At 43.1% G+C, this 27,615-nt stretch overlaps 2 protein-coding genes across 5 annotated transcripts in view; one reads left to right on the top strand and one right to left on the bottom strand.

Moving 5' to 3' along the window:
• CLDN10 (claudin 10) overlaps positions 1-13,477 on the top strand; it is a 113,647-nt gene extending 100,170 nt beyond the window's left edge. For 3 of the 4 annotated variants that reach the window (XM_025924766.2, XM_025924765.2, XM_086709398.1), the window contains exons 4-5: positions 12,425-12,532; positions 13,141-13,477. In XM_025924766.2, the coding sequence (XP_025780551.1) occupies positions 12,425-12,532; positions 13,141-13,264 (232 nt within the window). In that variant the 3' untranslated portion in view covers positions 13,265-13,477. The remainder of the gene's footprint in view (positions 1-12,424; positions 12,533-13,140) is intronic. The other variant, XM_086709414.1, reaches the window with a different exon arrangement.
• A 1,349-nt stretch (positions 13,478-14,826) lies between these two features.
• Positions 14,827-27,615, bottom strand: part of DZIP1 (DAZ interacting zinc finger protein 1) — a 63,614-nt gene continuing 50,825 nt past the window's right edge. Inside the window, exons 16-23 of the mRNA XM_086717249.1 lie at positions 26,012-26,154; positions 25,387-25,549; positions 24,955-25,084; positions 23,804-23,857; positions 21,016-21,209; positions 18,838-18,968; positions 17,449-17,623; positions 14,827-15,877 (exon numbers count right to left, since the gene is read on the bottom strand). Of these exons, the coding sequence (XP_086573375.1) occupies positions 15,801-15,877; positions 17,449-17,623; positions 18,838-18,968; positions 21,016-21,209; positions 23,804-23,857; positions 24,955-25,084; positions 25,387-25,549; positions 26,012-26,154 (1,067 nt within the window). The 3' untranslated portion in view covers positions 14,827-15,800. The remainder of the gene's footprint in view (positions 15,878-17,448; positions 17,624-18,837; positions 18,969-21,015; positions 21,210-23,803; positions 23,858-24,954; positions 25,085-25,386; positions 25,550-26,011; positions 26,155-27,615) is intronic.

Raw genomic sequence — 27,615 nt, 5'->3', positions numbered from 1 at the left:
GCGTCGGAGCCTGGGGCTGCTTCACATTCTGTGTCTCCCTCTCTCTCTGCCCCTCCCCTGCTCATGCTGTCTCTCCCTCCCTCCCTCCCTCTTTCTCTCTCTCTCTCTCAAAAATAAATAAAAATTTAAAAAAAAATAAAAAAAAGAAACATGTTAATGATATTTAAATGAACTAATAATTTTCATTAAATGATAGATTTTTATTTCAGGCTTTGGTATCCTAAATCTACAACAAAACTGGTTTATGTTATTAAAGACATTGCTGCCTTTTCTGGATTATCTTTTCCACATTGCTGTCTTTATTTTCCTGACAATTATTAGGGATGTCTTTGTCAGAATCTTAAAAATCATTTTCATCATTCCTCAAAAGGTCAAGCAAGGCTAATTCATATATGCCCAGTAACTTGCGTCTGTCCTTTGTGTGACTTTTCTTCTGTGCTGTATGCTCAGTCACCTAACTCAGTTTGGTTCCATTGGGATTTCTGATTTTCTTTCAGGTTTTGGTTAAACTCAGTTCAGTAAATATAGACTCGGAGGGGTTTTCCTCATCCCCGTTAAACTCAGTTCAGTAAATATGGACTTGGAGGGGTTTTCCTCATCCCCGTTAAACTCAGTTCAGTAAATATGGACTTGGAGGGGTTTTCCTCATCCCCCCCTCATGTGCTGTCGGCACTCTCTTCTCAACTTCTGCCTGCTGTTTCCGTATTCTCATCCTGAAATCAGGCTAAGAATAGAACTTTCTCATAGACTTAATGTGGAAATTAAGAGAGTGTATATAGATGCTCAGAACTGATTAGAAAAGAGGAAATTGATTACTGTATTGTATTAGCTGTTAAGATTGATTTTTAATTGTATGTCGTGTTTAAGGTGTAGCTTATCTTTATAGATATTTTTATTAGCCTTTTCTGAAGTGACTTAAAAATATAACACCTGGGTGCTCAGTCGGTTAAGTGTCCCACTTGATTTTTGTCTCAGGTCGTGATCTCATGTTTTGGGGTTCGGGCCCCACGACAGGCTCTGTGTCAATAGAGCCCAATGTGGTGCTTGATCTCATGACTGTGAGATCGTGACCCGAGCCAAAATCAAGAATCGGTTGCTTAACCGACTGAGCATCATCCTTTTATCAGGTGCCCCATCCTTTTATCAACATTTCTAGTAGAGGACAGAGAAATAAAAGTTTGAAAGATCAATAAGTTAAAAATTGGCTACCTACACAAAATAAACTAATTTCATAGGTCTTAGAATTTTTAAAGTGAGATTTTGATATATTTTTTTTAATGTTTATTTTTGAGAGACAAAAAGAGACAGACTGTAAGCGGGAGAGGGGCAGAAAGAGAGGGCGACACAGAATCTGAAGCAGACTCCAGGCTCCGAGTGGGGCTTGAACTCAAAAACCACAAGATCATGACCTGAGCCGAAGTTGGACACTTAACCGACTAAGCCACCCAGGCGCCCTAAAGTGAGATTTTGATTTGGCATATTCTAGGGGCTAGTGTTGCCTCAGCTAGCATTTGCTACAAATTCAGCCATGGGTCTTTGACTTAGTTTGTGCATGAACTGAGGAATGCTTTGGAGAATCAGGGCTAAAGGCAGGACAGCCCTAGGTGGGTTGAGATTTGGAAGGTACTACAGCGGGAAGGTTCTGACTTTCTTTGGTGTCTTCATTCACTTGCATGAGAGTAAATTCCTTGAGATTAGAAAGTGCCCCTTCCATTGCTGTCTTATTAGCCAAGCACAGTGCCTGGCAAGTGAGCCTTGTCTGCAGAGGTAGTCCTTTCAGAGTTAGGGGAAAAGCTTCCTGTGGTGTCAGCCCACTGAGGAGAGAAGGAAGGACACTCACTCCTCTCTCCCATCCGTATCACAAACTCCGCTTCCTAAAACTAGCTACCACCAAGTGACATCTCTCCCTGTCCACAGTCACATGTGTGCTTGGCCTTTAGGAAGGCCGTGAAGACAGCTGCTTGCAGTGTGCTCTACTTTAAATTTCTGGTGAGCAAATCCTAGCTATCCCATACCCGAGCCCTGAAATGCACTGGAAGACAGTCTGGGCTCAGAATCTAGTTTTGTTGATGTTTGTTTTGTTTTTCTTAAGGTTCTGTGCTATATTAGGGCACCTGGGTGGCTCAGTCATGAAGCATCTGACTTTGGCTCAGGTCACGATCTCACGGTTCATGAGTTCTAGTCCCATATCGGGTGAGCTCGAGCCCTACTTTGGGTAAAACATGAGCCCCGCTTTGGGTGACCCTGCTTCTCTCTCTCTCTCTCCCCTTTACTCACTTGTGCCCCCCCCTCAAAAAAATAAAAAGATTCTGTGCTATATTAATTGAATCTTTTCTGTGGATTTCCAGGACATTCCTATGTAAGACCTACCTTGGTTGCCTAAGTTAGAAACACAGACTAAACTCATCAACAAAATTCCTGCTAGGTTCCTACTATGTGCAAAGAACTCAGTAGGCACTTTATTGGTGAGAAAAGATGAGTGGCTTCTAGTGCAGCTGGAGTAAAGATCAGAGGCTGTAGCACTAAAAACAGTATCACGCTCTATGCTCCTGGCTCTGTATTTCTGAAATCCTTCCTCTCCCTCCATATATCTGGGAAGTTCTTTCTCCCAGGCTATAGTCACGACACAAATGTAATTCTTTTTTTTTTTTTTTTTAATGTTTATGTATTTTTGAGAGAGAGAGGGAGAGAGACAGAGTGCCAGAAGGGGAAGAGCAGAGAGAGAGGGAGACACAGAATCCGAAGCAGGCTCCAAGCTACCAGTGCAGAGCCCACGGTGGGACTCAAACTCATGAACCATGAGATCATGACCTGAGCCAAAGTCGGACACTTAACCGACTGAGCCACCCAGGTGCCCCCACAATTGCAATTGTTTAAAGAGTTACATCTGACTGTGGTCGTGTTCTGCCATGCCCCCCAACCCGGCCCCTGCCTTTTATTTATTTATTTTTTTTTGGCGTTTGTTTTGCTTCTCTTGCATTCATTCAAGTTGTGATTATGTTTCATGACTCCAGGATGGGCTGCTGCAAAGCCTTGAAAAAGATTTCCCAACTCTTCCCTTTGGCTGTTTCAAACCAACTTCCTCCTTTTTATTAAAATAAAACCTACCAAATCCAAAAAAGTCTACCATTCTGCAAGTTTATGGTAGCAGGCATCCACTACCCTGTGACCCACCCTCCAGGGAGTTGAGATTTAATTCAGTTATTATTCCCACTACTGCTTTGTTGTCCAAATGACTTAACTTCCTAAAGGTCTTGATTTGTTTTCTTAAATAAACTGTTCCAAGTAAGAATTTATTGACACAAAGAAACTTCTTTTCAAATCCATGCAATGTTGGAGCATTAAACCAAATGCCCTAATCGAAGAAATGGGACATCATAATCTTAGATTTATTCTCTTTTAGTATATGAAATTTATCATTAGTATTTTGGCTCAGATATTCTCATATTCAGGTCTTATCCTTCAGGCTTTTTTATTTTCAGAGTGTTTAAGACCGTGGACTTATTTATCTGTAACACTCATTCCTGGCATATATTTAGTTTCTACTTTAGGATTTCAGCTTTACTTCGGAAAACCTGTTCACCTCTGTGGCTATTTAGTAGTTAGAAATAAACAGCTGTCTACTCTCTGATAAATGCTCTCATGCTTGCTGTCTGTCCAGTTAAATGAACAGTAGGTCATTCACGTAGATCATTCTAGAAGGTACCTTTCTAGATTACACATTTTCCTGGGTGAAGTTCAAAGGAATATCAATCTCACTACGTGACCTTGCCAGCATATTTGGCTTCTGACTTCTGTCATTATTATAATGTAATGAATTATGGATGTTCGTTTATTTAGGCTTACTCCACTCGTGAGTTATTTGGAGAATGAATTAATGTTGGTAAACAGCTCACAGATTCTTGGATAAGGGCTTCCTTGGAGGTACCATGTATTAAGAACAAAACAATTCAGCTGTTAAATATTAAGAAGCGTTACCCTGTGCCTTCGCTGTTCAGTGGTGGCTCAGATCACCATAATGGCTCGGATGCTTTTGTTAACACTAGCGTGACTTTAAAAATATGCTTGCAAATCAAGTGTTGGGCAACTGTGTTTTGTTTTTACTGGCCAGTACATGGAGTCACAATTCCTGCCAGTTTGCCATGCTTCCTGGTGACTCCACTCGGACCCCTAAGCCCCCTTTCCCTTTCCTTTTCACATGCTGGCTGACACTGGCCATCCTGCAGGACTTGTGTTCTGGGTGAGGTGCCCTCCCGTGTGCTCCTGTTCCACCACCTGGTGCTTCTGTCATAATGCTGCCGTGCAGTTAGCACTTACTTACTGGTTCCTGTCCCAAACCAGACCAGGAGCATCTGCGGGCAGAGACCACATCTTGCTGATTTTGGAGTCTCTTGTGCCTAGTTCCTGCTCCATGACATTTACAGCAAGGAGGCTGGTCAGCAGTGTTATAGGACTGTCTGTCTGCATCTCTCCTGGAGTGGGAAGACTGAGCGTGTTTGTGGACGTCTGGGACCTACGGGCATGTCATGTGGACATGAGGGCAGGAGGCAGCATACGCACAGTGTCAAAGAGTGAGGCCCTGGATCCAGCACCTCCTGGCTGCCTGGGAGGAAAGCCCGGCTCTGCCGCTTATTTGTTGTGTAACCTTGAAGAAGGTCCGTGTCTTTTCTGTGTCCTGCGTCCCTCCTCTGTGCTACGGAGGTGGCAAATAAATATTCAGCTCTTTAGAAGCATGCATCACACGGTAGGCACTCAGTAAACGTTCACTGTTATTTTTAAGGATACTGGCCCTTAGCACCGTGCATCAATGTCGCAGTTCATTACTTGAGGTCGTGTACTAAGGTGAGCCATAGAGTAATGAATATTGAAATGTTGGAAGCCTGGTAGAAGTGATAACTGTTGTTAAGACGCTTGGCTCTCAAATAGAAGGCAGGTTTGAAAGGGACAATTTAAAAGAAACAAGGCTTGAGTAATTTCTTCTTTTCTTCTAATCGCCTCAGTCATAGCATTGAGTTGGAGACGTGCAACCCCCAGGAACTGTCAAGTTCATAGATATTCTTGAGACCCTTCCCAAGAGAGCCATCCTGCATACATCTGTCCCTGGTTTGATTCTGAGACACTTTCAGGTAGCCCGTGGGGGATTCTGAATAAAATGCGGGATCTGCTTTTAAATGACTCAGGCTTTTTTTGCTGCAAATTCATCCGTATGTTTTTTCTCTGAACACAAGCAGATGTGCACACTCACCTGCCCACGCACGGGCTCAAAGCTCTGGCCATGCCCTCAGGGGTCGCAAGGCAGCTTCGAAGTTCCAGGAATTTCCTGTCTTGAAGCACAGCCCCCTCTGCAGTGTCTGCTTGTTCAGACTTCACAGCGTGTGTGCGAACACGTTATCACGCCTGCTGCCTGCTTTGAGTATAAGGACTCGGCACATCATTTTCACTTAAAACCAAAGAGGGCCCAGGAAACCCCCCAATTCTCCATATGACTGGAGATGGAGCTAAACAACAGATTTGTTTTGGAATTGGCCTATGTGATTTTGGGGGACAGGACATATTTCTTTTAAGTTGTAATTTACCTTAGCTAATATTATATTGTTACACTGTGGATTTTTTTTTTTTTTAATTTCCGTGAATACTTGGCAGGAATTAGGGCTTCTGTAAAGATACTCCCTGTGCGTGCAGATGGTTGGAGGGGGGTGGCGGCACATAGGCTAAGAGGCAGGTTTCAGAGTTACACCCCGGCTCAGCTCCTGTCCCTGCCCTCGCTCTTTTGGGATCTTAGGGGAGCTGCAGTTGTCTGTCTGGATAAGAGAGGTAATCCCTCCTGCTTCTCAGTGTGAAGAGGACAGAAGAAAATAACGTAGCTAGAGCACTCACCACATCAGCATGTTATTAATATATAACATTTGTAGAATTTTGTTGATAAATCACAGCACACAGAAAAGAAACGCATGTATGTCTGTTTTAATCTAGCCACAAGAAAGCAATTTAGAACTGACACCAAAAAGATCAGTCTTTATTTTGGGTTTCCTAAATGTGAGAATTCTGCGTGAAGTTTCCGTGTAGAAGTGGATGCTTATTATTTAAACTCTACGTTAGCTGCCATTTGGGAGGTACCTGTTAGTACTTTGTAAGTCTCCTGGAAGCTTCGGGTGAGAAATCCTGTGGCATCTTGTGGGCAGTGGGAGAGAAACCATTAGCCGATGGGATTGTGTAAGGAAAAGCTAGACTGTGAGCAGGGTGGGGAGGTACACAGGCTGGGTGGGCACGTGACAGCCCATCCTTGTAACTGGGCCCCCAGGAGAGGGTGGGGAGGGGCGGGGGGGGGAGGAGTGTTTATAGATAATACCTGCAGAATACTTATTTAATATAAAATCTACTCATGTAGTTATCTAGACCTTGGATTATATAAGCCTATGAGTTGAAGAATGTTTATTTTAGGTAGTAATCTTTAAAACAATGGCATGCCAGTGGAATTCAATTTTAAAATGTTTATGTTGGTAATACGTGGTATGCTTTCTAAACTTTAAACTCGATAGAGATACATGATCGATCAATTGATCGATCGTTAGTTTTCAGTTAACTGGAATATTTATTTTGGCTGCTACCACTCTTGTTAAAATGAGGAGTAAGACAATGTGTTTGAAAAAACGCTATCCCAGATGCAAAAGACCTGACTCCTAGCTCTGTGACTTACAGCAAGGTCACTTCGCTCCTCTGGGGGTCGTACAAGGAGATTTTTTTTCATTCGCTAAACACTTTTTGTTTTGTTTTTGGAGGCGCTGCATTTTCTGTTTTTTCCAGTCCAACATGCCCTGATTTTAATTACTACACTCACCTCTTTTTGTGCTGGGTGAAAAGACAGCCTGAGGGGAATTCAGAAAAAATTCCATACCCTGGAGCTTGTGAGCCACTGAGAAGGCAGTGAGCCGCAGAGAGAGAAAACGCCCATCTCTCTGAAATGACAAATAAAAATATATTGCATTGATTGTATTTTCTCATATTGATAAAATCTTTTACTTAGCTAAGGTATACTACATAAAGGGAAGAAAGAGTGATGGTTAAGAGCTTGAGTTTTGGAATCACATTTACGGGTTTTAAATCCTGGTTTTATCATTTACTTAGCTGAGGTATGTGGCAAGTAATTTAATTTCCCTGAGCTTCAGCTTCCTCATTTGTAAAATGAGGTAGCAATACCTATCTCTCAGGATTGTAATGAAAATTGAATGTAATTATGCAAAAAAAAATTCTTAGCACACACACAAAAATCCTAGTACAGTGAGCTGACAGTAATGCTGGTTATAGTTGTAGACACTCACTTGAATGACGTCTGGGTGGATCTGGGAGAACAGGTAATGTTTACTTGGCAAAAACATACTCTTCTGATGCTGTTGTTAAATTTCATTGCACTTTGCTAGTGTTACTTGCTTACTATCTGACTATTGTCACTAGACTCTGAGATCCTTGAGACCAGAGCTGTCCTTCTCTTGTACACCTCAAAACACATGATGAGCACAATGCCTCCTGGCACATCATTTCTGTGGTGGTGACCTGGGTAGGTTACACGAGTTCCTCATAGATGGCAAATAAGTCATAACGGGTTTGGATGCAAGGAAGACAAAAAAATAGGAGCTGCAAATAAAAGGGGTTCTTCAGTCCATTCTCTCGGATTACCGTGAAGGTTATAGGGCTGAAATATGAGTTGAAGTATGAGATGATTAGAATGAAGGCCTCCAAGTGTGGTACTAGCTCTCTAGGGCCCCAGGCACAGCCAGGCGGGTGAGAATAATTTCACCCAATACTTCAGAGGGCGTTTTATTTATGTATGGTTGTATATATGTATGTATGTATGTATGTATGTATGTATGTCTATTTTTGAGAGAGAGAGCGAGAGAGAGAGAGAGAGCACAAGTGGGGGATAGGCAGAGAGAGAAGGAGACACAGAATCTGAAGCAGGCTCCAGGCTGTAAGCTGTCAGCACAGAGCCCAATGCAAGGGCTTGAACCCACAAATCCTGAGATCATGACCTGAGCTGAAGTCAGACACTGAACTGACTGAGGCATCCAGGCGTCTCAGTTCAAAGGACATTTTAATGCCTTAGTTCTTTATGGTTCTTTTTTGGGGGAAATTTTAAGTGATTATATACAAGTAAAGTTTTCCCCTGCTTGCTAAATTACATTCAATTACATAGGTGAATTAAAGTCATATAGGCAGCTTTTGATTAGTCCTATCAACTGAGAGGATTATTTGAGATACTGTAAAAACAATATTTTGATCCATAAAATGGAGCTCTGTCCTCCCCCTGACAATCATGGATCTGTCTGGTGCTAAGCAGATTTAGAGCTTTTCAGAATAATGAAGAAATGTTGGCGATCGTAACAGTCCAATAAAGAGGGCACGCTCTGAGTGGGGAAGCTGGTGTGGGGCCAGGAGGATATTGTTAATGAAAGAAAGCCCTGCAACAGAGCATCTGAAATTTGGTAATCTTCGGAGGCATTGAAGTCAGCTTCTTAGTATTACCAAAAAAACGGAGAAAGATTTTCCAGGCAGAGACTAAGCTTCCCAGTCAGTGTCAAAGGAAGCATGCTCTGGAACAGATTTGAGTGGATATTATATTGCTCTCTCAATCCTGTCTTTCAATAATACCAGCCAGTTTTTGCCAGATCATGCACACTGATAGGTGCGAATTTGAGTCCTTGCTGAGTAAGTCTGCTATCCGTGTCTTTCCACAGAATGAAGAAGAAAAAGTCTCTGCAAGAGAAAGAACCAAGTCACAAAACCAAATTGTTAAAAATTGCTGATGTAGATGTGGAGTCTCTTAAAGACTTCAGCTCTGAGTACTATTTGTCTCTGAGAGAACTCACAAGGAACTCAAATGGAAATGGTACTTTTCTTGGAATAGAGTCTGAATTTACTGACTTAAATAACATGAAAATATATTAAAAGTCAGGAATAAGTGAGCCAGTATTTTTAAAAAATTTTTTTAAATGTTTATTTTTGAGAGAGAGAGAAAGAACAGGGGAGGGGCAGAGAGAGAGGGCAACACAGAATCCGAAGCAGGCCTCAGGCTCTGAGCTCTCAGCACAGAGCCTGATGTGGGGCTCAAACTTGTGTATTGCAAGATCATGACCTGAGCCAAAGTCAGACACTTAATTGACTGAGCCACCCCAGCGCCCTGAACCTGTTTTCAAACTCATGATTCTTGCAGAAGGTTCAGGATGGCTTAAATGAGTATAAAGACACAAGTCCCAACATTTTTCCTGCCTGAGTAATTTATCCTCTGATTTGTGACGACACTGTGTACATGTTTGCATGCTCCTTTGAGCGAATTCACAGTGCCAAGCCGTAGTTTATGATTTCTATGATTGTCACCCCTGATTGACCACCATTAATAATTAGAGACTTATTTTTAATCGACCATGGTATCCGGCCCTGGAATCTGATTTTAGAAAGCTCAGTATTTTTTAAGAAAAACCTCAGACTGTTGCTTCCGGGGGTATGTATACTAAGAGTAATAACTAAGGCACGCTTTTATTAGGAGTGAAGACAGCCTGAACTCTAATGGGAGGCCCACGATAGAGAAAAACAGAAAGTACCATTAGACCGTAATCCCACAGTCATGTCCTCCAAGTAGAAATGTTCAGTGTGCTCACTGTTAGCCGTCTGCGGCGAAAGCGTGACGGGGGGGCATCTGAGAGCAGCTTGCTGTAGGACTCACGGATGTTTTGAAGAGGTCGGATGACCTACATCTAACGACCTGGCAGGCAGTCTGCTGGTTTTATGTGCATAATTGTGTTCAAACATCATAAAAGAAAAGCTGGTGGTGGAAATCCAGGATATCCTTTTTAGGTGGATTGCATGGTGTTTAATGTAGGCATCTTTTATAAAACCGTGAACTTTGCACTCTTGGTCCGGCCAGCTCTTTTTCATCAGTGCACTTCAGCCTTGAGTCCTTTCGGTCCAGTGTTTTTGTGCAGGCTGAAGGTGTTTTGTTGCACTTTACCCCAGTCTTCTGTTTCTGCCATTGCCACTAGTGGGAGCGGTTGGAGAAGATTCTTGTTTACGGGAGCATAATTAGTGCTCTAGTGCGGGATGATGTGCTGCACCCTGTTGTTGTACTCACTTCAGCTGTCACCTGGGTTTCCCAGAGAAGGCAACACCACAGTGAGAAAAGAAGGGACCACAGGGCAGCATGTGTTGTGTGCATCACTTCTTCCCAGCTGTGAACACAGGCTGTGAAATTGCCTCTGTAGCCAGATCTGAAAATGAGCGAGTGGACGGTACCTTCCTGATCTTCTGTTAGGGTCGCTTCCTGCTTCCCCAAGCTGGCAGTCAAGGTCACTCTTCCATTACCATTACTGTGACTCAGATCATGGGAGAGATCCTGTCCTGCCCGGCTGGGAGTTCAGTCAGTGATATGGCACGTAGAAACAGGCGAGGCAAAACTCGGGACAGGCACAGGTGGTGGGTGCATGCCAGATGCTGTCAACAGCGTGGTGTGGCCTCGAGACCTGAGTCTGGCCCTGTACCTCCTTTGGGGGGCAGGCTGGGAAGGGAGCCCACCTCGGACCTGCCTTGTCCCTTCTCGCCCTCGCCCCCCGCTTTTCTGTCTCAGCTCTTCTGTGGATTCTGCATGACCAAAAGAGACCCCTCCCACTTGGGCTTCATTTTATCCTGAAAACCACCATTAGGCTGGGAATGGCATCCATCAGTTTTTGCCTTGCAGTGGAAGTCTGTGGGCCAAAAAAGCTTGAGGATCACTTCTTTAATTAAGAAAAAAACCCTATTCTTCAGAAAAAGCATAGGCAAGCATGAGAACACACAGCCCCTAACGTTTTGGCATACTTTTCTCATTCCTTACTTGTTTTTCTGGGTGATTGTTCCTCCCCTAAAAGGATTTCCTCTGGCCCTCCACAGTAAGTGATTTCCTTTCTTGTTCTCTGTAGCATTATTTGTCCCTTTGTGTGGGGACATCCCCTAGGCAGCAGCTGCCTTGTCTATCTTTGTATTTGCTTAAGGCATCAGCAGAGTACTGTGACCAGCCATATAGGAGGTGTTTATTGTTTATTAGCAATCTATCACTAAATGATGTTATTTTTGTATTTGTCTCCCACTAGATTGTGGTGATAAGCAAGATAGCACTTATCTAGCACGGACTTTTCACGGGCTCTGTAGAGGAGGAAAAATTTAACCTCTTTCCCCCTCTACTCTTCGAGGTTCTCAGCTGAGACCCTATAAATTAGACTGACAAAAGATGCTTTAACAGGAGAAAAACAGTTGGTCAACCTGAGCATCATGCATACACGTGGGAGCACCCAGTGATGAGTAACTCAAAGAGCCAGTTAGAACTTGGGCTTATATGGCATCTTAACAAAAGAACAATACGCTCACAGGTGACAAGACAAGGGACAGGGCTTCTGAGCTCCTAGGGCGGCAAATTGTGGGAAGGCAGATCTATGGAGGAAGTAATGGAAGGCAGGGCTAGTTAGTAAAGTGTTACGGAGAGCCCCCTGGTGCCATTTGTGAGCTGATCAGAGTGTATTGTTGTCTCTGGTGGTTAACTTCTGTCCTTCTTGGTAGGAGGGGTAGGTGGCACAGGGGACATCTTTACAAATTTATGTCCTGCTTTTAGGCAAATGGGGAAGGGCAGAGAGCTTTTCTTGTATCTTCTCAGTTGCCTTCCACTCAAAATAATCCCCATGCCCAAGTGGCCTCTTTGGGAATGGCACATTCTGCTGATCTTCAACACCTTGTATGTGATTTGCAAGTAGATGTTTATGAAATGGAATTAAACTGAAAGCAAAGGCAACCTTCCATTTTCTAACCAGAGTCTACCTGAATAATTTACCCTGTGTGGGGTGCCTGGGGAGATCAGTCGGTGAAACGTCCGACTTTGGCTCAGGTCATGATCTCGCGGTTCGTGGGTTTGAGCCCCACATTGGGCTCACTGCTGTCAGCACAGGGCCCACTTCAGATCCTCTGTTTCCCTCTCTCTCTGCCCCTCCTCTGCTTGCACTGCCTCTCTCCCTCTCTCAAAAATAAATGAACATTAAAAAAATAATAATAAATTACCCTGTGCAACAGAATAAATAGATGGAAAGCTCTGTGAGCCTTAGAGCCCAGAGGAAAGATACTGGTTGGTTCAGGAGGCGTGGGCTCTGCAGCTGGCTTTGCCTCTGACTCGCCTGCAGGGATCACTTCCTCTTCCTTTCGGGAGACTGGGGAGATACAATCAAGTGATGGCCAGAAAAACACTTTGAATAGAGTTTAAGGCGTTGTGCAGATACAAGGTGTTCTTATTTCCTCTGCAAGCTGCAGTGGCAATTTCTGATGAGCATTAGTAAAGGTTGGCTTGTTAGGTCTTAAATACTGTTTACTCCCCAAAAGAAGTAAGCTGTAATGCATGTGTAATGCTTCCTCACAGGTATGAATTAGGAGCTGCTCTGTTTATTGGATGGGCGGGAGCCTCACTCTGCATAATTGGTGGTGTCATATTTTGCTTTTCAATATCTGACAACAACAAAACACCCAGGTATGAAAAAGAGATAAAAATGACCTGTTAAAGTTACTACACGTGCGGCAGGTTCTAGATCGCTCACACGATTCTTAGATACATCGAAAAACAAAACACAACAAAAAAGAAACTTCAAAAAACTAGAATTGGCAAAAGTGAGGAATATATAGTGAATATAATATTCAATATAATAAATATATTGAATGGAATAAATTTATACTTCGTTAAAGTTAGTTTAAAAAACAAACCTCATCATTCTTACATTCCAAAGCTATTTCTGTAAGCAGAAAGACGGGTTTTATGACAGGGTGTGGTGTATTCTTCACCTTGACCTCGTCATTTTCACACGGGCAGACATTACTGATGAAGGTCACTAGGGTCCCCCAGGGTCCAGGAAGAGGAGTTTTAAAAGAGAAACAACAAATGAACAAGCCATGAGTTTCCTCTGCTGAGATTCCCGTGGTCCCGCTCACTGGTCAGAAATGGCAGTGAAATGTTTGGGGGTACAAGAGAGTGCTAACTAAAAGTAGTCAGGGAGGCTCTGAAACTTGGCTGGGACAGAAGTGGGGGAAATGGTTTCTACCCTCCGTGTAAAAAAACGGGATCTCCGGTGTTTTGCCTTGCAGAATGGGATACGCATACAACGGGGCCACATCTGTCATGTCTTCTCGGACGAAATATCCTGGCGCAGGAGGAGATCTTAAAACCACAAACCCTTCAAAACAGTTTGATAAAAACGCTTATGTCTGAAAGGAAAACCACCGCGAGCTGTCTTTACTATAAAAGTGAACTGTTCACAGATGATCCCCGCAAGGCCCTCCTGTAATTCACACTCAAACTATTTTTAAAACATGAATTTGGAGAATTTGCTGATTGTATGGATGTAAATGTTCTTACACAGTTATATACTAATCATTTTCTGTTGTGGCTTTCTATAAGAAAATAAACAGGTTATTTACAGGATTTGTATATATCTGATACATTTATAGAACATGCATTTAGCACCGAAGGATCAAGGATTTGTAACGTATCCTTAATCATTCAGACGTTGCAGTTTTTGCCCCCATTCCTTCTTTTCCTTCATATATTAAACAGAACGGGTATTAAGGAGTGGTATCTTGTGAACAGTGTGGGGGCAATCCGAGCCTGTTCCTCGAAAGATGCGTGGGTTGATGGACAGGTTACATACAGTCTGCGTAGCATTGACTTGTGGTTTCTTACGCCTGTCACTACTGCGACTCTCTGTGAGCACTCAAGGAAGGGCTCCTGCCCATTGCCTGGCATGTCCACCTTCAATAACTGCTTGGGTGTCTCTGTAGAAAGCAGGTTCTGGAGCGGAGCATCAGCACGAGCTGAGTGAGAGATGCTGATCACGCCTGACTTTGGAGCCCGCAGAGGAAGGTCCTGGAGCCTGGGTGGCACCTGCTTTTGCAACACAGATGTGCCAACTTGATTTAAATTTGGGGCTCACTTGGCAGAAGTCCACCCCCTTCCGTCAGGAGTGAAGATGTGGCAGACACGGAGCTTGGAGCCCAGGGAAAGCCTGCTCTTGTCACTTCCTAGCCGTATGGCCTCCGGCAAGTTACTTAATAATTCTTCTTTTGTCACATCTTTTTTTTTTTAAGTTTATTTTGAGAGACAGCGCGCACAAGTGGGGAAGAGGTAGAGAGAGAGCGGGAGAGAGAGAATCCCAGGCAGGCTCTGCGCTGTTAGCACAGAACCTGAGGCAGGGCTCAAACTCACGAACCGCAAGATCATGACTTCAGCTGAAGTCGTATGCTTAGCCAACTGAGCCACCCAGGGGCCCCTCCTTTTGGCACATCTTCAGGATGAGGATTATGAAGTTGTTCTGATTAAAGGAACTAATGATGCATGTTAAAAAAGCAAAACAGACCCAAGGTCTGTTACATAAGTATCTGTTAAATAAGTATGTTAAATAAGTATCTGTTTAAATAAGGGTTGAAATAACACAGTGGCCCCTGTGCCTTTGCAGGCAGGACTTGGCTTTTGTGTGTTGCTTATCTCTGTCCTACTACATGAAAATTTGATTGAAAGCACTTACATACAAAGTGAGTACATCTGCATAAAATGGCCTGGGGGAAGTGTTAGAAAGGGTGCAAGCAGACAAGTGAAAGGGACCCCTGAGGAAGGGGCGAGGAAGGGGCGGGGAGGGGCAGAAGCATAATAAATTGTTGTGACTTTAGATTAGGCTGTTGTGGCACAGCTAACAGGGCAAGCCTAACCCCCCGCCCCCCCATAAAGTAAGTTTAGCTCAGAACTGTCTTTAATGAGTAACTCAGCCACAGTCACAGTGATGTAATGGAGGCCTTTACTTAAAAGGTTGGCAAATTGAAAAAGACATCAAAACCCAACAGACCATTAGTTAAAATGTTACCTTTTTTTTGGAAACAAGAGTACACGTAGTACCACAAAGTACAAAAAATGGAAAAAACAGTTTATATGAACTTTGTGACCATTGACAATTGTTAAGAACAGAACTAATAGTTTTGAGGTATTTTATAATATGGGTTGGGCATTTGAAAAAAGGGGGGAAAAACCCTACATACACATATGAATTCAGTAATGACCCAATCTTTTCATATTCTGGACGTTTAAAACAGTTACATTTTATTCATAAAATATCCAAGGTAAATGTTATACTGCAGAAATGGTGTTTAAAGTTCTAAAATAATTGTTTAATAACAACATGCTTACAATGGCTTAAAGCTGAGTCTGGTACAGGTACTTCTGGAAAATGTATTTAGCGTGGGCCTAGCTATATTTTTATAATTCTAAACTTATTTCTATATGAAAAATAACCAGTCTACTCGTAAGATTTCACTGATTCCACTAATTCAGTTTTAAGCATACTAACAGAATTTTATAATAAATCACTTCCAGTGTGACAATGTATATAAGAAAGGTACTTTAAAAAAAAGCTTTAATTCGAACCCAAACTGGCTATGTTTTAAAAAAATTCACTTAAAAATTAGTCGAAAAAATGCGCTTAAACACTAGAGTACCGCTCTGAAGAGAAAACTTTTTATGATTTCAATGACACATTATTTTTAAGCAGCAGAAGTCTTAAACACCTTTGTATGCTTCGAAATACTGTTGACAGTTTTTGTTTTCAATACTGAATTAGGTGCTGTTAAAGAGACCCTTGTTCTTTGAATCTGCTTCCTTGTTCTTGTGGGAAATACCGTAGGGCAGGAGCGTTAAGGATCCTGTGGGCAGATTACTGAAATCCTGTTGGCGTCTGGACCTTCTGACTCCGGGGCTGTAGTCACACATCTGAAGAGTCACTCCAGTCAGTCACAGTTACTAAGCTGCTTTTCAACGTGCTTGATTCATCTTGAAGTCCTGTGGGGGGAGGAAGAGGAGGCCTGAGTGATCAAACCAGCACATTGAGGAGCCTGTAAAACTCCGAAACTTGGGTGTCTGAGTCTGTTCACCCATCCGCAGGCCCCAGTGTCCGCAGGCTGTGGAGGAGGCTGGGTGCAGTCTGGCCACGGAATGGCCACGTCTCCGGGACACCCTCACTGGACCCCTACGTGGAGGCTTCCACTCAGCATCTCTCCTTCCCTGCATTCAGCACAGGGTCTGGATCCTGACTGTGCTCGATAATGTTTTGTCACTGTTACGGACTCTGAGTAGTAGGTGTAAAGAAAGCAGAATCAAATTATAATAAGCCAAGTAGGAATTAAATGGTGGGAAAAAAAAAAGGATTTTCTAGGGGACGTGGGCTTCAATATGATGTCAAGAAGTGTGCTGAGCCACCAAAATAGGGTGGTGCAGAGATTTCCACTTGAGTGTCCTTTAGACATCTTTTCTTTGAGGGGCGTGAGGTCATGCCACGGGGAGAAGAGAAAGGGAAGGTATTCAGAGCATCCTCTCGGTCCCGTGTGCATACAGTTACTGTAATGTACACGGTCGTCAGGTTGTGACTGTCAGAATCAACCTTCAGACAGCACAGGCCACCTGGTGATGGGCACGGTGTGGCAGTATAGGCACGGCTCACACCCTGGAGGAGAGAAAAGTTGACTTGAAGGGCGGACATGGCAATGGCTCCTCTTGGCATCTTACAGAGTGAGGTGGCAAGAGATCTTGCTGAAAATGGAAAGGACAAAGGGAGAGGTCTGCATGTATTAAAGCTACCAATAGGGGCCTGAAGACCCTGAAGAGGGGTCATGAGAGGTGTAGTGAGGGGAGAAAATGAGCCAGACCCCCGTCTGTCTTAGCAGGACACCAACAGTTAACGTCTACAGGTGTTGAGTCTGGACACTAGTGTGACCCACTACTCAGGTGTGGGGGAACTCGAGGTAACGTAGGAGGTGAGGGGCACACAGAGGAGCCCTTCTGTGACCGTTGGCTTTCACCATGGGCAGAATTTCTTTGAATAAAAAATACATAGATTACATTTTATAATTTTAAAAATTAAACATACATTGAGACTTAAGTTCCCGGACTTAGCCAGATGCTAGGTCCCATCCAAGAACAATGTCACCTCAGGGTTTCATTTGTAATTCATCCCACTGGCTACGATGTTGCAAGAGAAATCTTTCTTCAAAGAAAATAAAAACATTTGATGTGTGAGCAGATTAATTCAGGAAGACTTCCAGAAGAATGGCCCCACTCAGGTGTGTGATCAGAAAGTCTAATTTTCTGCGAGGCATCTGCATGAAGCATGAATATCTGTATCGGCGTTCTCAAAAATAAGGTTAAAATTAAAGTAATAAAATTAAAATGCAAAGATTAGGCCCAAATTAAATAAATATATACAGATCAGATGTTGTGCACATTTAGTCCTTTTTAAAATAACATAAAGCATCGATACTTGTATGATATATTAAGTTTAATTAGATATTTATAAGGAAGAAACACAAATAATTAGAAAGTGGACCAAGCTCCTGTAAGACGTTAAAGCAGCAAACCTTCTCCCTTTGGCCCCTGGAGATTAGATGCAACCCAAGCATTTGGCACTTGAGTAGAATTTGGCTCATTCTTCAAAGGTAGAGGTTCCTTCTGTTCTTGCCCAGTTTTTTTCCCTAAAGATTTTTCTTCCTCTAAGGATGATATGTCCCAGTCTTCATCGTCCACATCTGTGCACTAAAAGAAAAGGAGAGTAATGAACGTTTCATAAAGACGCGGTCCATGTTAGCACCCCTTGGTCGTTCTGTTGGCTAGACTGAGCTGCTGACACAGAATGACTTGAATTTGGGGAATCTCGGAGGATTGCCCATCTGGTCATTTCTGGAAGGGAATGAAACGAACTTGGAAAGCTGAGTTTTGAAAGCAGACAGAACCACCTCTTTTATTGTTTTTGTTTTTTGTTTTTTGTTTTGCCATGGAAATGTAGGTTTCCTACCTCCTCTACCAACCATGAGTTTCCAAAATCCCAGAAACACTACGTTGTAGTAGTAAAGTAAGGGTGCTCCCCAAGTAGGAACTAGGCAGGGTCTGGGGCTCTTCCCTCTGTGATAATGTGACACTGAACTGCAGGAGACGTCACACAAGGGCCCTGCAGAAAAGGCCCCGACTGAAGGAGCACACATTTCTATTGCCCCTTTTCTAAGGAAGACACATTAGCTTTCTCTTGCTTGAGTGATACGTTTTGTCACTTTTGGCTTGTACAATACAAATAACACTACTAAAAGTAGTTTGACAAAATGCTCTGGGTCCCTAGATGGTCAGGAGAAGAGCTAAATCTAAGCAAGCAGTGACTTGGAAGGCCCACTGGAAGACCCAGTCGGCACAGATGAGCGACGCCCGGAAATACAACAGGAGCCCTCCATCCACAGAAACACTTCCGGTGTCCTGGCCTTGGGACCTCGGAATGTGTCAGGGCCTCTCCTCCCTTCAGGGAGAAGAGCTTGGGCTCTGCCCTCAGATCTCTGATGCATTTCTCCACCAACACCAGCTCCCAAGTGGGGCCAGACCTCGACAAGTCCCCATTTTACGGTCAGGTCATGCCGCCGACTCGGATCTGAGGCCCCAGGTTCTAGTCAGTCACACGTTTCTGTGTACAAACCATCTACCTGCAAGTGTCAAGCCCGACATGTGACAGGCATTTGAAAACCTGTAGAACTTGATAAGCACATGTTGCCTTATTACCAGTTAGCACCCCAGTATCTTTGATTCTCTACAGAATGGAAAGAAAGGCAAGATGGCAAGTGAGATAAGGTAAAAGTCTCAACTTCTGGCTACACCAAGTAACTAGGTTTGTTTAATATTTCACTACAAAAAGGACATACAATTAGTAAGGATAACCCGTTAAAAGATGAATTTCTCTGTGTGTGTCTAGCAAGCAAAAGTGATTTCACCTTCAGGTCTTCTTTCAATTCTTTCTTGATGAACGCCTCGGCAACGTTAATCCCACCAAATGGCTTGTTCACACTTCCGTGATTTGAAACCGTCTTTTCAACTTTTTCGGTCAGCGTTTTAATTGAGGTTCCTATGTGACCAACAGGAAATAGGTACAGTTAAAAAAAAAAAAAAAAATCATTATCTATGTTTGGTTCCGAAATAACTTTACAGGCGAATTTGAAAAAATGTAAGCTTTGCAAAAAATCATATTTATTAAATTAAAATCAATTGATATATTTTGGGCATTGACAGAAAGTTACATTAATGCCCTTATAATAATCCATTTTATTTTTTTTTTCAACGTTTATTTATTTTTGGGACAGAGAGAGACAGAGCATGAACGGGGGAGGGGCAGAGAGAGAGGGAGACACAGAATCGGAAACAGGCTCCAGGCTCTGAGCCATCAGCCCAGAGCCCGACGCGGGGCTCGAACTCACGGACCGCGAGATCGTGACCTGGCTGAAGTCGGACGCTTAACCGACTGCGCCACCCAGGCGCCCCGTTTTTTTTTTTAATTTTTTTTTCAACGTTTATTTATTTTTGGGACAGAGAGAGACAGAGCATGAACGGGGGAGGGGCGATAATCCATTTTAAAAAGATCATGATTCCCGAGACTAGAAGTAATAAAGTTTTCATTTTAAATCAAAGAAGGATGGTTTCATTCAAGTTGTGGTCAGAAACATTCATTTCGGGGTGCCTGGGTGGCTCAGTTGGTTAAGCGTCTGACTTCAGCTCAGGTGGTGATCCTGCAGTTTGTGGGTTTGAGCCCCGCGTCGGGTTCTGTGCTGACACCTCAGAGCCTGGAACCTGCTTCGGATTCTGCGCCTCCCTCTCTCTCTGCCCCTCCCCCACTCACACTCTGTCTTTCTCTCCTTCAAAAATAAATAAACATTAAAAAAAAAAAAGAAATGTTCATTTCAGCAAGGTAGTCTGTATAAGTGGAATATTCATGTGGGTATTTTCAAAAACAGTATTAACTGTTTTGAAATTAATTATATTTTACATAATTATATGTACATATATAAATCGTATACAATACGATAAATTAATGATATCTGAGGTGTTTGAAATATATAATGTTTAAACTGCATTAAGCAGAACTTCTTTTTTAAGAAATGACCCTTATGCCCCACTTCTCTTCAAATTATCAGCAGTCCTACCCTTGGCTTTTCTGCTCCTCTAGAACTGCCCCACCCGAAGGCAGCACGGTGCATAAGAACAGCCATTCTTACAGGCACCCAGTGTATGGGCTGAGTTGTATCCCTCCATGTGCATATGTTGATGTCCTGACCCCCAATATTTCAGAACGTGATCTTATTTTGAGATAAGGCCTTTAAAGGGGTAATCAAATTAAAGTGAGGTCATTAGGGGGCAGGGCATAATCCAGTATGACTAGTGTCCTTATAAAAACGAGACATTCAGACACAAAGACGAACAGGGGCAAGGTGATGTGATGAGACAACCAGACGGCCATTGGCAAGCCAAGGCCAAAGGCTCACACCAGATCTTTCCCTTGGGGCCCTCACAAAGAACCAACCTTGCCACCCTTGATTTTGGCCTTCCAGCTTCTGGAACGGAGACAAGAAATTTGTTCAAAGCCACAAGGTGTGTAGCACTTTGTTCCTAAAGCCCTAGGAAACTGACACACTTCGGTATCCCCAGCTCCCTCCTCGCCTTCCACTTGCACATCAGTCAGTTGCCGTGCCCTGTCCGTCTTCCTTTGGCAACAGTAGCTTTTGGATTAGCCCCATCCTTCCTGTGAGCACTTTCCCAGCTCAGACTCCCGGTGCTTTGTGCCCCTAGTTAGGAACCACTGTCCTAAACAAAATTTCCTAAAGGATTTTCTTTCTTTCTTTCTTTCTTTCTTTCTTTATTTATATTTTAATTTTTTATTTTTTTAATTTTTTTTTTTAACGTTTATTTATTTTTGAGACAGAGCATGAACGGGGGAGGGTCAGAGAGAGAGGGAGACACAGAATCTGAAACAGGCTCCAGGCTCTGAGCGGTCAGCACAGAGCCTGACGCGGGGCTCGAACCCACGGACCGTGAGATCATGACCTGAGCCAAAGTCGGCCGCCTAACCGACTGAGCCACCCAGGCGCCCCCCTAAAGGATTTTCAATGACAACAGCTCACCTGTGGGCTTGGGAGAAATATCAGAGTCCTCGATTTCACTACCCTCGGTCCAGTCAGTGTCACTTTTGACAGTGTTCTTTCCAAAGCTACTCTTGTTGCTTTTGGATGACTGCATGAGAAGTAAGTCTGGGGATGCGCATGCCTGGATGAGGTCCTCACCATCCAACTCTTCCTCTGAACTGAAGGGCGGCGTCCTAAACAAATGAAAACCCAAACGGCATTGTTTTCACATTTCAGGATTTACAATGATTCAGGATTTGCGGTCATTTCACATTACAGGATATGCCTTTTAAAATAGCATTCTAGGGGCGCCTGGGTGGCGCAGTCGGTTAAGCGTCCGACTTCAGCCAGGTCACGATCTCGCGGTCCGCGAGTTCGAGCCCCGCGTCGGGCTCTGGGCTGATGGCTCAGAGCCTGGAGCCTGTTTCCGATTCTGTGTCTCCCTCTCTCTCTGCCCCTCACCCGTTCAGGCTCTGTCTCTCTCTGTCCCAAAAATAAATAAACGTTGAAAAAAAAAAAATTTAAAATAGCATTCTATTTTAAAGTGAGAAGTTCAGGGGCGCCTGGGTGGCGCAGTCGGTTAAGCGTCCGACTTCAGCCAGGTCACCATCTCGCGGTCCGTGAGTTCGAGCCCCGCGTCGGGCTCTGGGCTGATGGCTCAGAGCCTGGAGCCTGTTTCCGATTCTGTGTCTCCCTCTCTCTCTGCCCCTCGCCCGTTCATGCTCTGTCTCTCTCTGTCCCAAAAATAAATAAACGTTGAAAAAAAAAATAAAAAAAAAATAAAGTGAGAAGTTCAGAGTAGTGTTTGTTCATTTAAGAATATTCTTTGAGCACTTAGGGCTCCTGGGTGGCTCAGTCAGGTAAGTGTCTAACTCTTGATTTCGGCTCAGGTAATGATCCCAGCATCATGGGATCAAGTCCCGCGTGGGGCTCCATGCTAAGCGTGGAATCTGCTTAAGACTCTCTCTCTCCTGGGGTGCCTGGGGCTTACTGGGTTAAGTGTCTGACTCTTGATTTCAGCTCAGGTCATGGTCTCACAGGCTCATGAGAGCCCAAGCTGAGCTCTGCACTGACAGCATTGGACCCTGCTGGGTATCCTCTCTCTCCCTCTCGCTCTCTGCCCCTCCCCCATGCTCACTCTCAAAATAAATAAATAAACATTAAAAAATAAAAGATTCCCTCTCTCCCTCTGCCCCTCCCCTTCTCTCTCAAAAAAAATATTCTTTGAGCATTTAAATTCCAGACAATGTTGTTATACCACATCCCATGAAATAAGGCTCTTCCTATGAGATTATGTACATGAAGAGTGCTTTTGAAGGGTAAATCATTTTTATTGCCTCTACTATATTTATACTGTCTCTAACTATATAAGTTAAATATATATTTATATATAGTTTATATATATAGTTTATATATAACTATATATGGTTATATATATATTTATATATAGTTTATATATATAGTTTATATATATATTTATATATAGTTTATATATATATATAGTTTATATTGTCTCTACTATATATACACAATGCCTCAAGAAGAGATTTTTTTTTTTTTTTTTTTATTTTTTTTTATTTTTGGGACAGAGAGAGACAGAGCATGAACGGGGCAGGGGCAGAGAGAGAGGGAGACACAGAGTTTGAAACAGGCTCCAGGCTCTGAGCCATCAGCCCAGAGCCCGACGCGGGGCTCGAACTCACGGACCGCGAGATCGTGACCTGGCTGAAGTCGGACGCTTAACCGACTGCGCCACCCAGGCGCCCCAAGAAGAGATATTTACAGTATTACTATCTCCAGAAAAACTTGATGATAAATTTCAGTTATGATAAAATTAAATTTACTTATAAATACTCAAATTTATATTTAAATTATATTCCCTTAAATATAAATTATAAGTAAAATAACAAAACTAAAAACCATTATTAAGTAAAAACAAAAATATACCTATAATTTATTATGCCCCCATGAACTGCCAAGCACTGAGGCAAGCCCTTTTCATGTATTAATTTGTAGTAGTACTATCCTGTGAAAAAGGCAGCATCATCCCATTGAACAGATAAGAAAACAGGCTTAGGGGCGCCTGGGTGGCACAGTCGGTTAAGCGTCCGACTTCAGCCAGGTCACGATCTCGCGGTCTGGGAGTTCGAGCCCCGCGTCAGGCTCTGGGCTGATGGCTCAGAGCCTGGAGCCTGTTTCCGATTCTGTGTCTCCCTCTCTCTCTGCCCCTCCCCCGTTCATGCTCTGTCTCTCTCTGTCCCAAAAATAAATAAATGTTGAAAAAAAAATAAAAAAAAAAAAAAAGAAAACAGGCTTAAACAGGTAAACTACTGAATCAGTGGCACACAGTTTATGAGTAACTCAGCTAGGATTCTTAGTATCCCGAGAGGGCCGAAGACAGTAAGGTCTAGGGCCATTCCTGATTTCCACAAGGAGCGAGAAGACTGCAATATCATCTGACTGTGCTACCAAGAATCCAGCCGCTAAAAGTTGACATCATCCATTTAATTCTTTGTGCTTATTGAAAACTACTGGACACTGAGGGGAGTAACGGAAATGACTCAGGGCGGTCTCACTTCTTAGTGGAGGTCAAGATGTGATAAGTGCTACTGACTTACATAAAATCTGGTAAAGAAACAAAGACATGTCATAAAAGAGTAACAAATCAATTACAATGTTTAATCATTAGGGCTTTAGTTAATCACAGTGCACACACTAATTTATGATAAAAGGAACGTTCAGTGAAAAGAATTTTTTAAATGGCTGCTCCCCGCTCCCAAGTACTCACGTAAGAGTTGAAGACTTTTTGGGAAAATGATCTTCTGTGATATTTTTCTTAATTCTAAAAAACAACAGAAAACGATTTCTAAACGGCATGGACCAATAACATAATTTAATGTAAATTTCTAGGGGATTGGTGATTGTGGCTTTGAACGTATGTTGACGAGGATCAGCAGCACGAGTGTGCCAGTGCCCGTGACAGGCCGGGAGGAGCTGTGCTGTGACTCTTGGCTGAGTCAAACCTTGTTGTGGGGTGAGTGTGTGTCCCCCTAAAATCCGTGCGTGGAACTCCTAACCCCCAATGTGATGCTCTCAGAAGAAGGGGTCTTTGGGAGGTAATTAGGTTTATCTGAGGTCATGAGGGTGGGGCCCCCATAAATGGATTAGTGTCCTTTTTAAAAAGAGGAAGAGGGGGCGCCTGGGTGGCGCAGTCGGTTAAGCGTCCAACTTCAGCCAGGTCACGATCTCGCGTTCCGTGAGTTCGAGCCCCGCGTCGGGCTCTGGGCTGATGGCTCAGAGCCTGGAGCCTGTTTCCGATTCTGTGTCTCCCTCTCTCTCTGCCCCTCGCCCGTTCATGCTCTGTCTCTCTCTGTCCCAAAAATAAATAAACGTTGAAAAAAAAAAATTAAAAAAAAAAAAAAAAAAAAAAAGAGGAAGAGGGATCAGTCCTCTCTCTGCCTGCCATGGGAGGACACAGTGAGCAAAAAGGGAAAAAAGGCGTCTGTCTGCAAGCCTGCAAGCGAGCTGCCACCAGAACCCGACCATACTGCACGCTGATTTCAGACTTCAATCTCCGGAAGTGTGAGAAAACATATTGCTGTTGTTTAAAGCCACCCAGTCTATCAGGGGTGCCTGGGTGGCTCGGTCGATTGAGCGTCCGACTTTGGCTCTGGTCATGATTTCGCAGTTCATGAGTTCAAGCCCCGCATCGGGATCCATGCTCACAGCCTGGAGCCTGGAGCCTGCTTTGGATTCTGTGTCTCCCTCTCTCTCTGCTCCTCCCTGGCTTGTGCTCTGTCTCTGTCTCTCTCTCTCAAAAATAAATAAACATTAAAAAAAAAACTTTTAAAGCCACCCAGTCTATGGTATTTTGTTATGGCAGCCCAAGCTGACTAGGACAAACATTAATACAAGAATTTTAGCGTTAAAAATACTCACTTGGGAACAGATGTCCTATCAGTGAAAACAGGTCTTTGCCTAATCAGTTGTCTGCTTTTGGGAGGAAGTTGCACTGCCTTGGGTATTTCTCCAGTTGAGAGGGTATCCATTTGAGAAGCACCATACTTATCTGGAATAGTAGTATCATTCATGAGTCTCCATTGCCTTGATGATCAGTGAGTGAAGAAGAAAATACCACAATACTGTCTACACTGGCAGTTGAAACCAACAAACTTGTCTCTTGGGTCTAGAGTCCACACCACAGGCAATTTTTAATATAAAAATAAAATCCGAGACCCAACATATAAACGGTTCATTGGTATTAGACTTGCCAATCAAGTTCTAGAGTTTGTGAGACATTTAAAATTATGAAAGATAACTGGATGTCGCTCCTATGTGCAGAAATGCAATGGCAGTCAGTTACGGGCTTACCTGAGGACAGTAAGTTTCTCTCCTCGATTTTACAGCTGACCTCACGTTCAAGGAATTCTCGAATTTGCTGAATGTTAGGTATTTGTCTTTCTCGCTCATGTCTTGCTGATTCCACAGTTCTTAGCACTCTACTGAAGTGATCACTTGAAATACCACGTATATCCTGAAGAGATGAACCGTTAACCGAATTATCCTGGCATGTTCTTCATTTCATGAACATTTGTTAGCACAAACTATGCCAACCTTTTGTCTTTATGGCTGCGTGTGAGGTAAGAGGATGCCCTAACATACCACAACATGCTATTCTGACCTCGAAAGGCACTCCCAGCGCAGTGGAACAGGGGATGTGTGAATGACTCTACATGATTGGTTAGCGGTGAGAGGCTGTTGAGTGCCAGGACCGAATGCACAGAGGTGTGTGTGTGTGTGTGTGTGTGTGTGTGTGTGTGTGTGTGTCTGTCTGTCTCTGTCTGTCTGACTAACCAACAATGCAAGGTGGGCCATCAGGACAGAATGAATCCACAAGGACAGAACAGATATGCCTTCTTCTCTTCTCTGATCCCTTCCCATTGAGAAAGCAAAATAAAGCACAACCAACAAATGTTCCTGAAATGAATGAGCTTACCGCATTAATCCCCAAGGTTTCCAGTTTCTCCAGCAAACTCTGCTCCAACATGTTTCTGATTTCCTTATTGAGGGAGGGGTTACCCTTCAAAGCTTTCCTTAAATGTATCTTGTGGTTATTTAATTTCTGTTCATTCTCCCTTCCTGAAATAAGGTTTACAAAATGTGTTAAAAAAATTAAATATTCCTGAAGTGTATTATGCTAAGCGAAAAGAAGTCAGAGAAAAACAAGTATCATATGATTTCACTCACATGTGGAATTTAAGAAACAAAACAGACTGAACATAGGGAAAGGGAAGGAAAAATAAGATAAAAACAGAGTGGGAGGCAAACCATGAGACTCTTAAATACAGAGAACAAACTGAGGGTTGCTGGAGGCGATGGGGGGGTGTGGAGGATGGGCTAAATGGATGATGGACGGTAAGGAGGGCCCTTGTGATGAGCACTGGCTGTTATATGTATGTGATGAATCACTAGATTCAACTCCTGAAAGCAATACTACATTGTATCTTAACGAACTTGGATTTAAATTTAAAAAAGAAAAGAAAAGAAAAAAGAAAAGAGAAGAAAAAAGAAAAATACATAAAATCCCTAAGCAGAAAATGGCAAAACACCACTTTTAAACAGCAAGCAAGCATTTTGTAATACAGTTTTTGGGTCGTTTGGTCATTCAAGCACAATATACAATGCTGAAGTATCACAACTTTCAAAACTATGTTAAGTTTGCTTTAAAACTTCAGTGTCTTGGGGCGCCTGGGTGGCTCAGTCGGTTGGGCGTCTGACTTTGGCTCAGGTCATGATCTTGCGGTTTGTGGGTTCGAGCCCTGCGTCGGGCTCTGTGCTGACAGCTCGGAGCCTGGAGCCTGCTTCAGATTCTGTGTCTCCCTCTCTTTCTGCCCCCCCCCCCGCCCCCCACACTCTGTCTCTCTCTTCTTCAAAAATAAATAAACATTAAAAAAAACTTCAGTGTCTTTAGGGGCGCCTGTGTGTCTCAGTCAGTTAAGTGGCTGGCTCTTGTTTCTGTCTCAGGTCATGGTCTCACAGTTCATGGGTTCAAGCCCCATGTCTAGGTCTGCACTAACAGGTGCAGAGCCTGCTTGGGATTCTCCCTCTCCCTCTTTCTCTGCCCCTCCCACTTAACTGAATTATAACTAGATAAATAATGCAAGAGAAATGTCTCTATAGAAGCACAGTAGAAAAAATAAATTCTTTAGAAGTTCAATGGTTTATCCTAAAATTATTTTGCTACTTTCTGAAGAATTCATCTGTCTTAAAATCAGTTAGAATTTATGTATCATTTTATGAAGAAGCCCAGTTTACATTAAATAATTAAGTTTTTATTTAATAAATTCGGTAGAAGTTTATACAAAATTTCAAAACATGAAAATTATAATCCCTCCCAAAATATTTACCAAAATGAAAAAGAGGTTAATACAGGTCTTGGGAGAAGTATATTCTGTTTAAAAGAGCCTTTCTAATTAAAAGCAAAGAAAAAACAATAGGCCATATTCTAGCTTTTCCTTCCCACTAAAAAATGTCTACTTCAAGAGCATTTGGAGAAGGGGCATGTCTACATGACCCTGAACTGAGTCCGATGTCAAAGGA

The sequence above is a fragment of the Puma concolor genome, chromosome A1 (genome assembly GCF_028749965.1).
Source record: "Puma concolor isolate L17-30 chromosome A1, mPumCon1.1.hap2, whole genome shotgun sequence".
Taxonomy (NCBI): Eukaryota; Metazoa; Chordata; class Mammalia; order Carnivora; family Felidae; genus Puma; species Puma concolor.
Note: the sequence above shows the minus strand (reverse complement) of the source record. Positions and strands in the feature narration are given on the sequence as shown.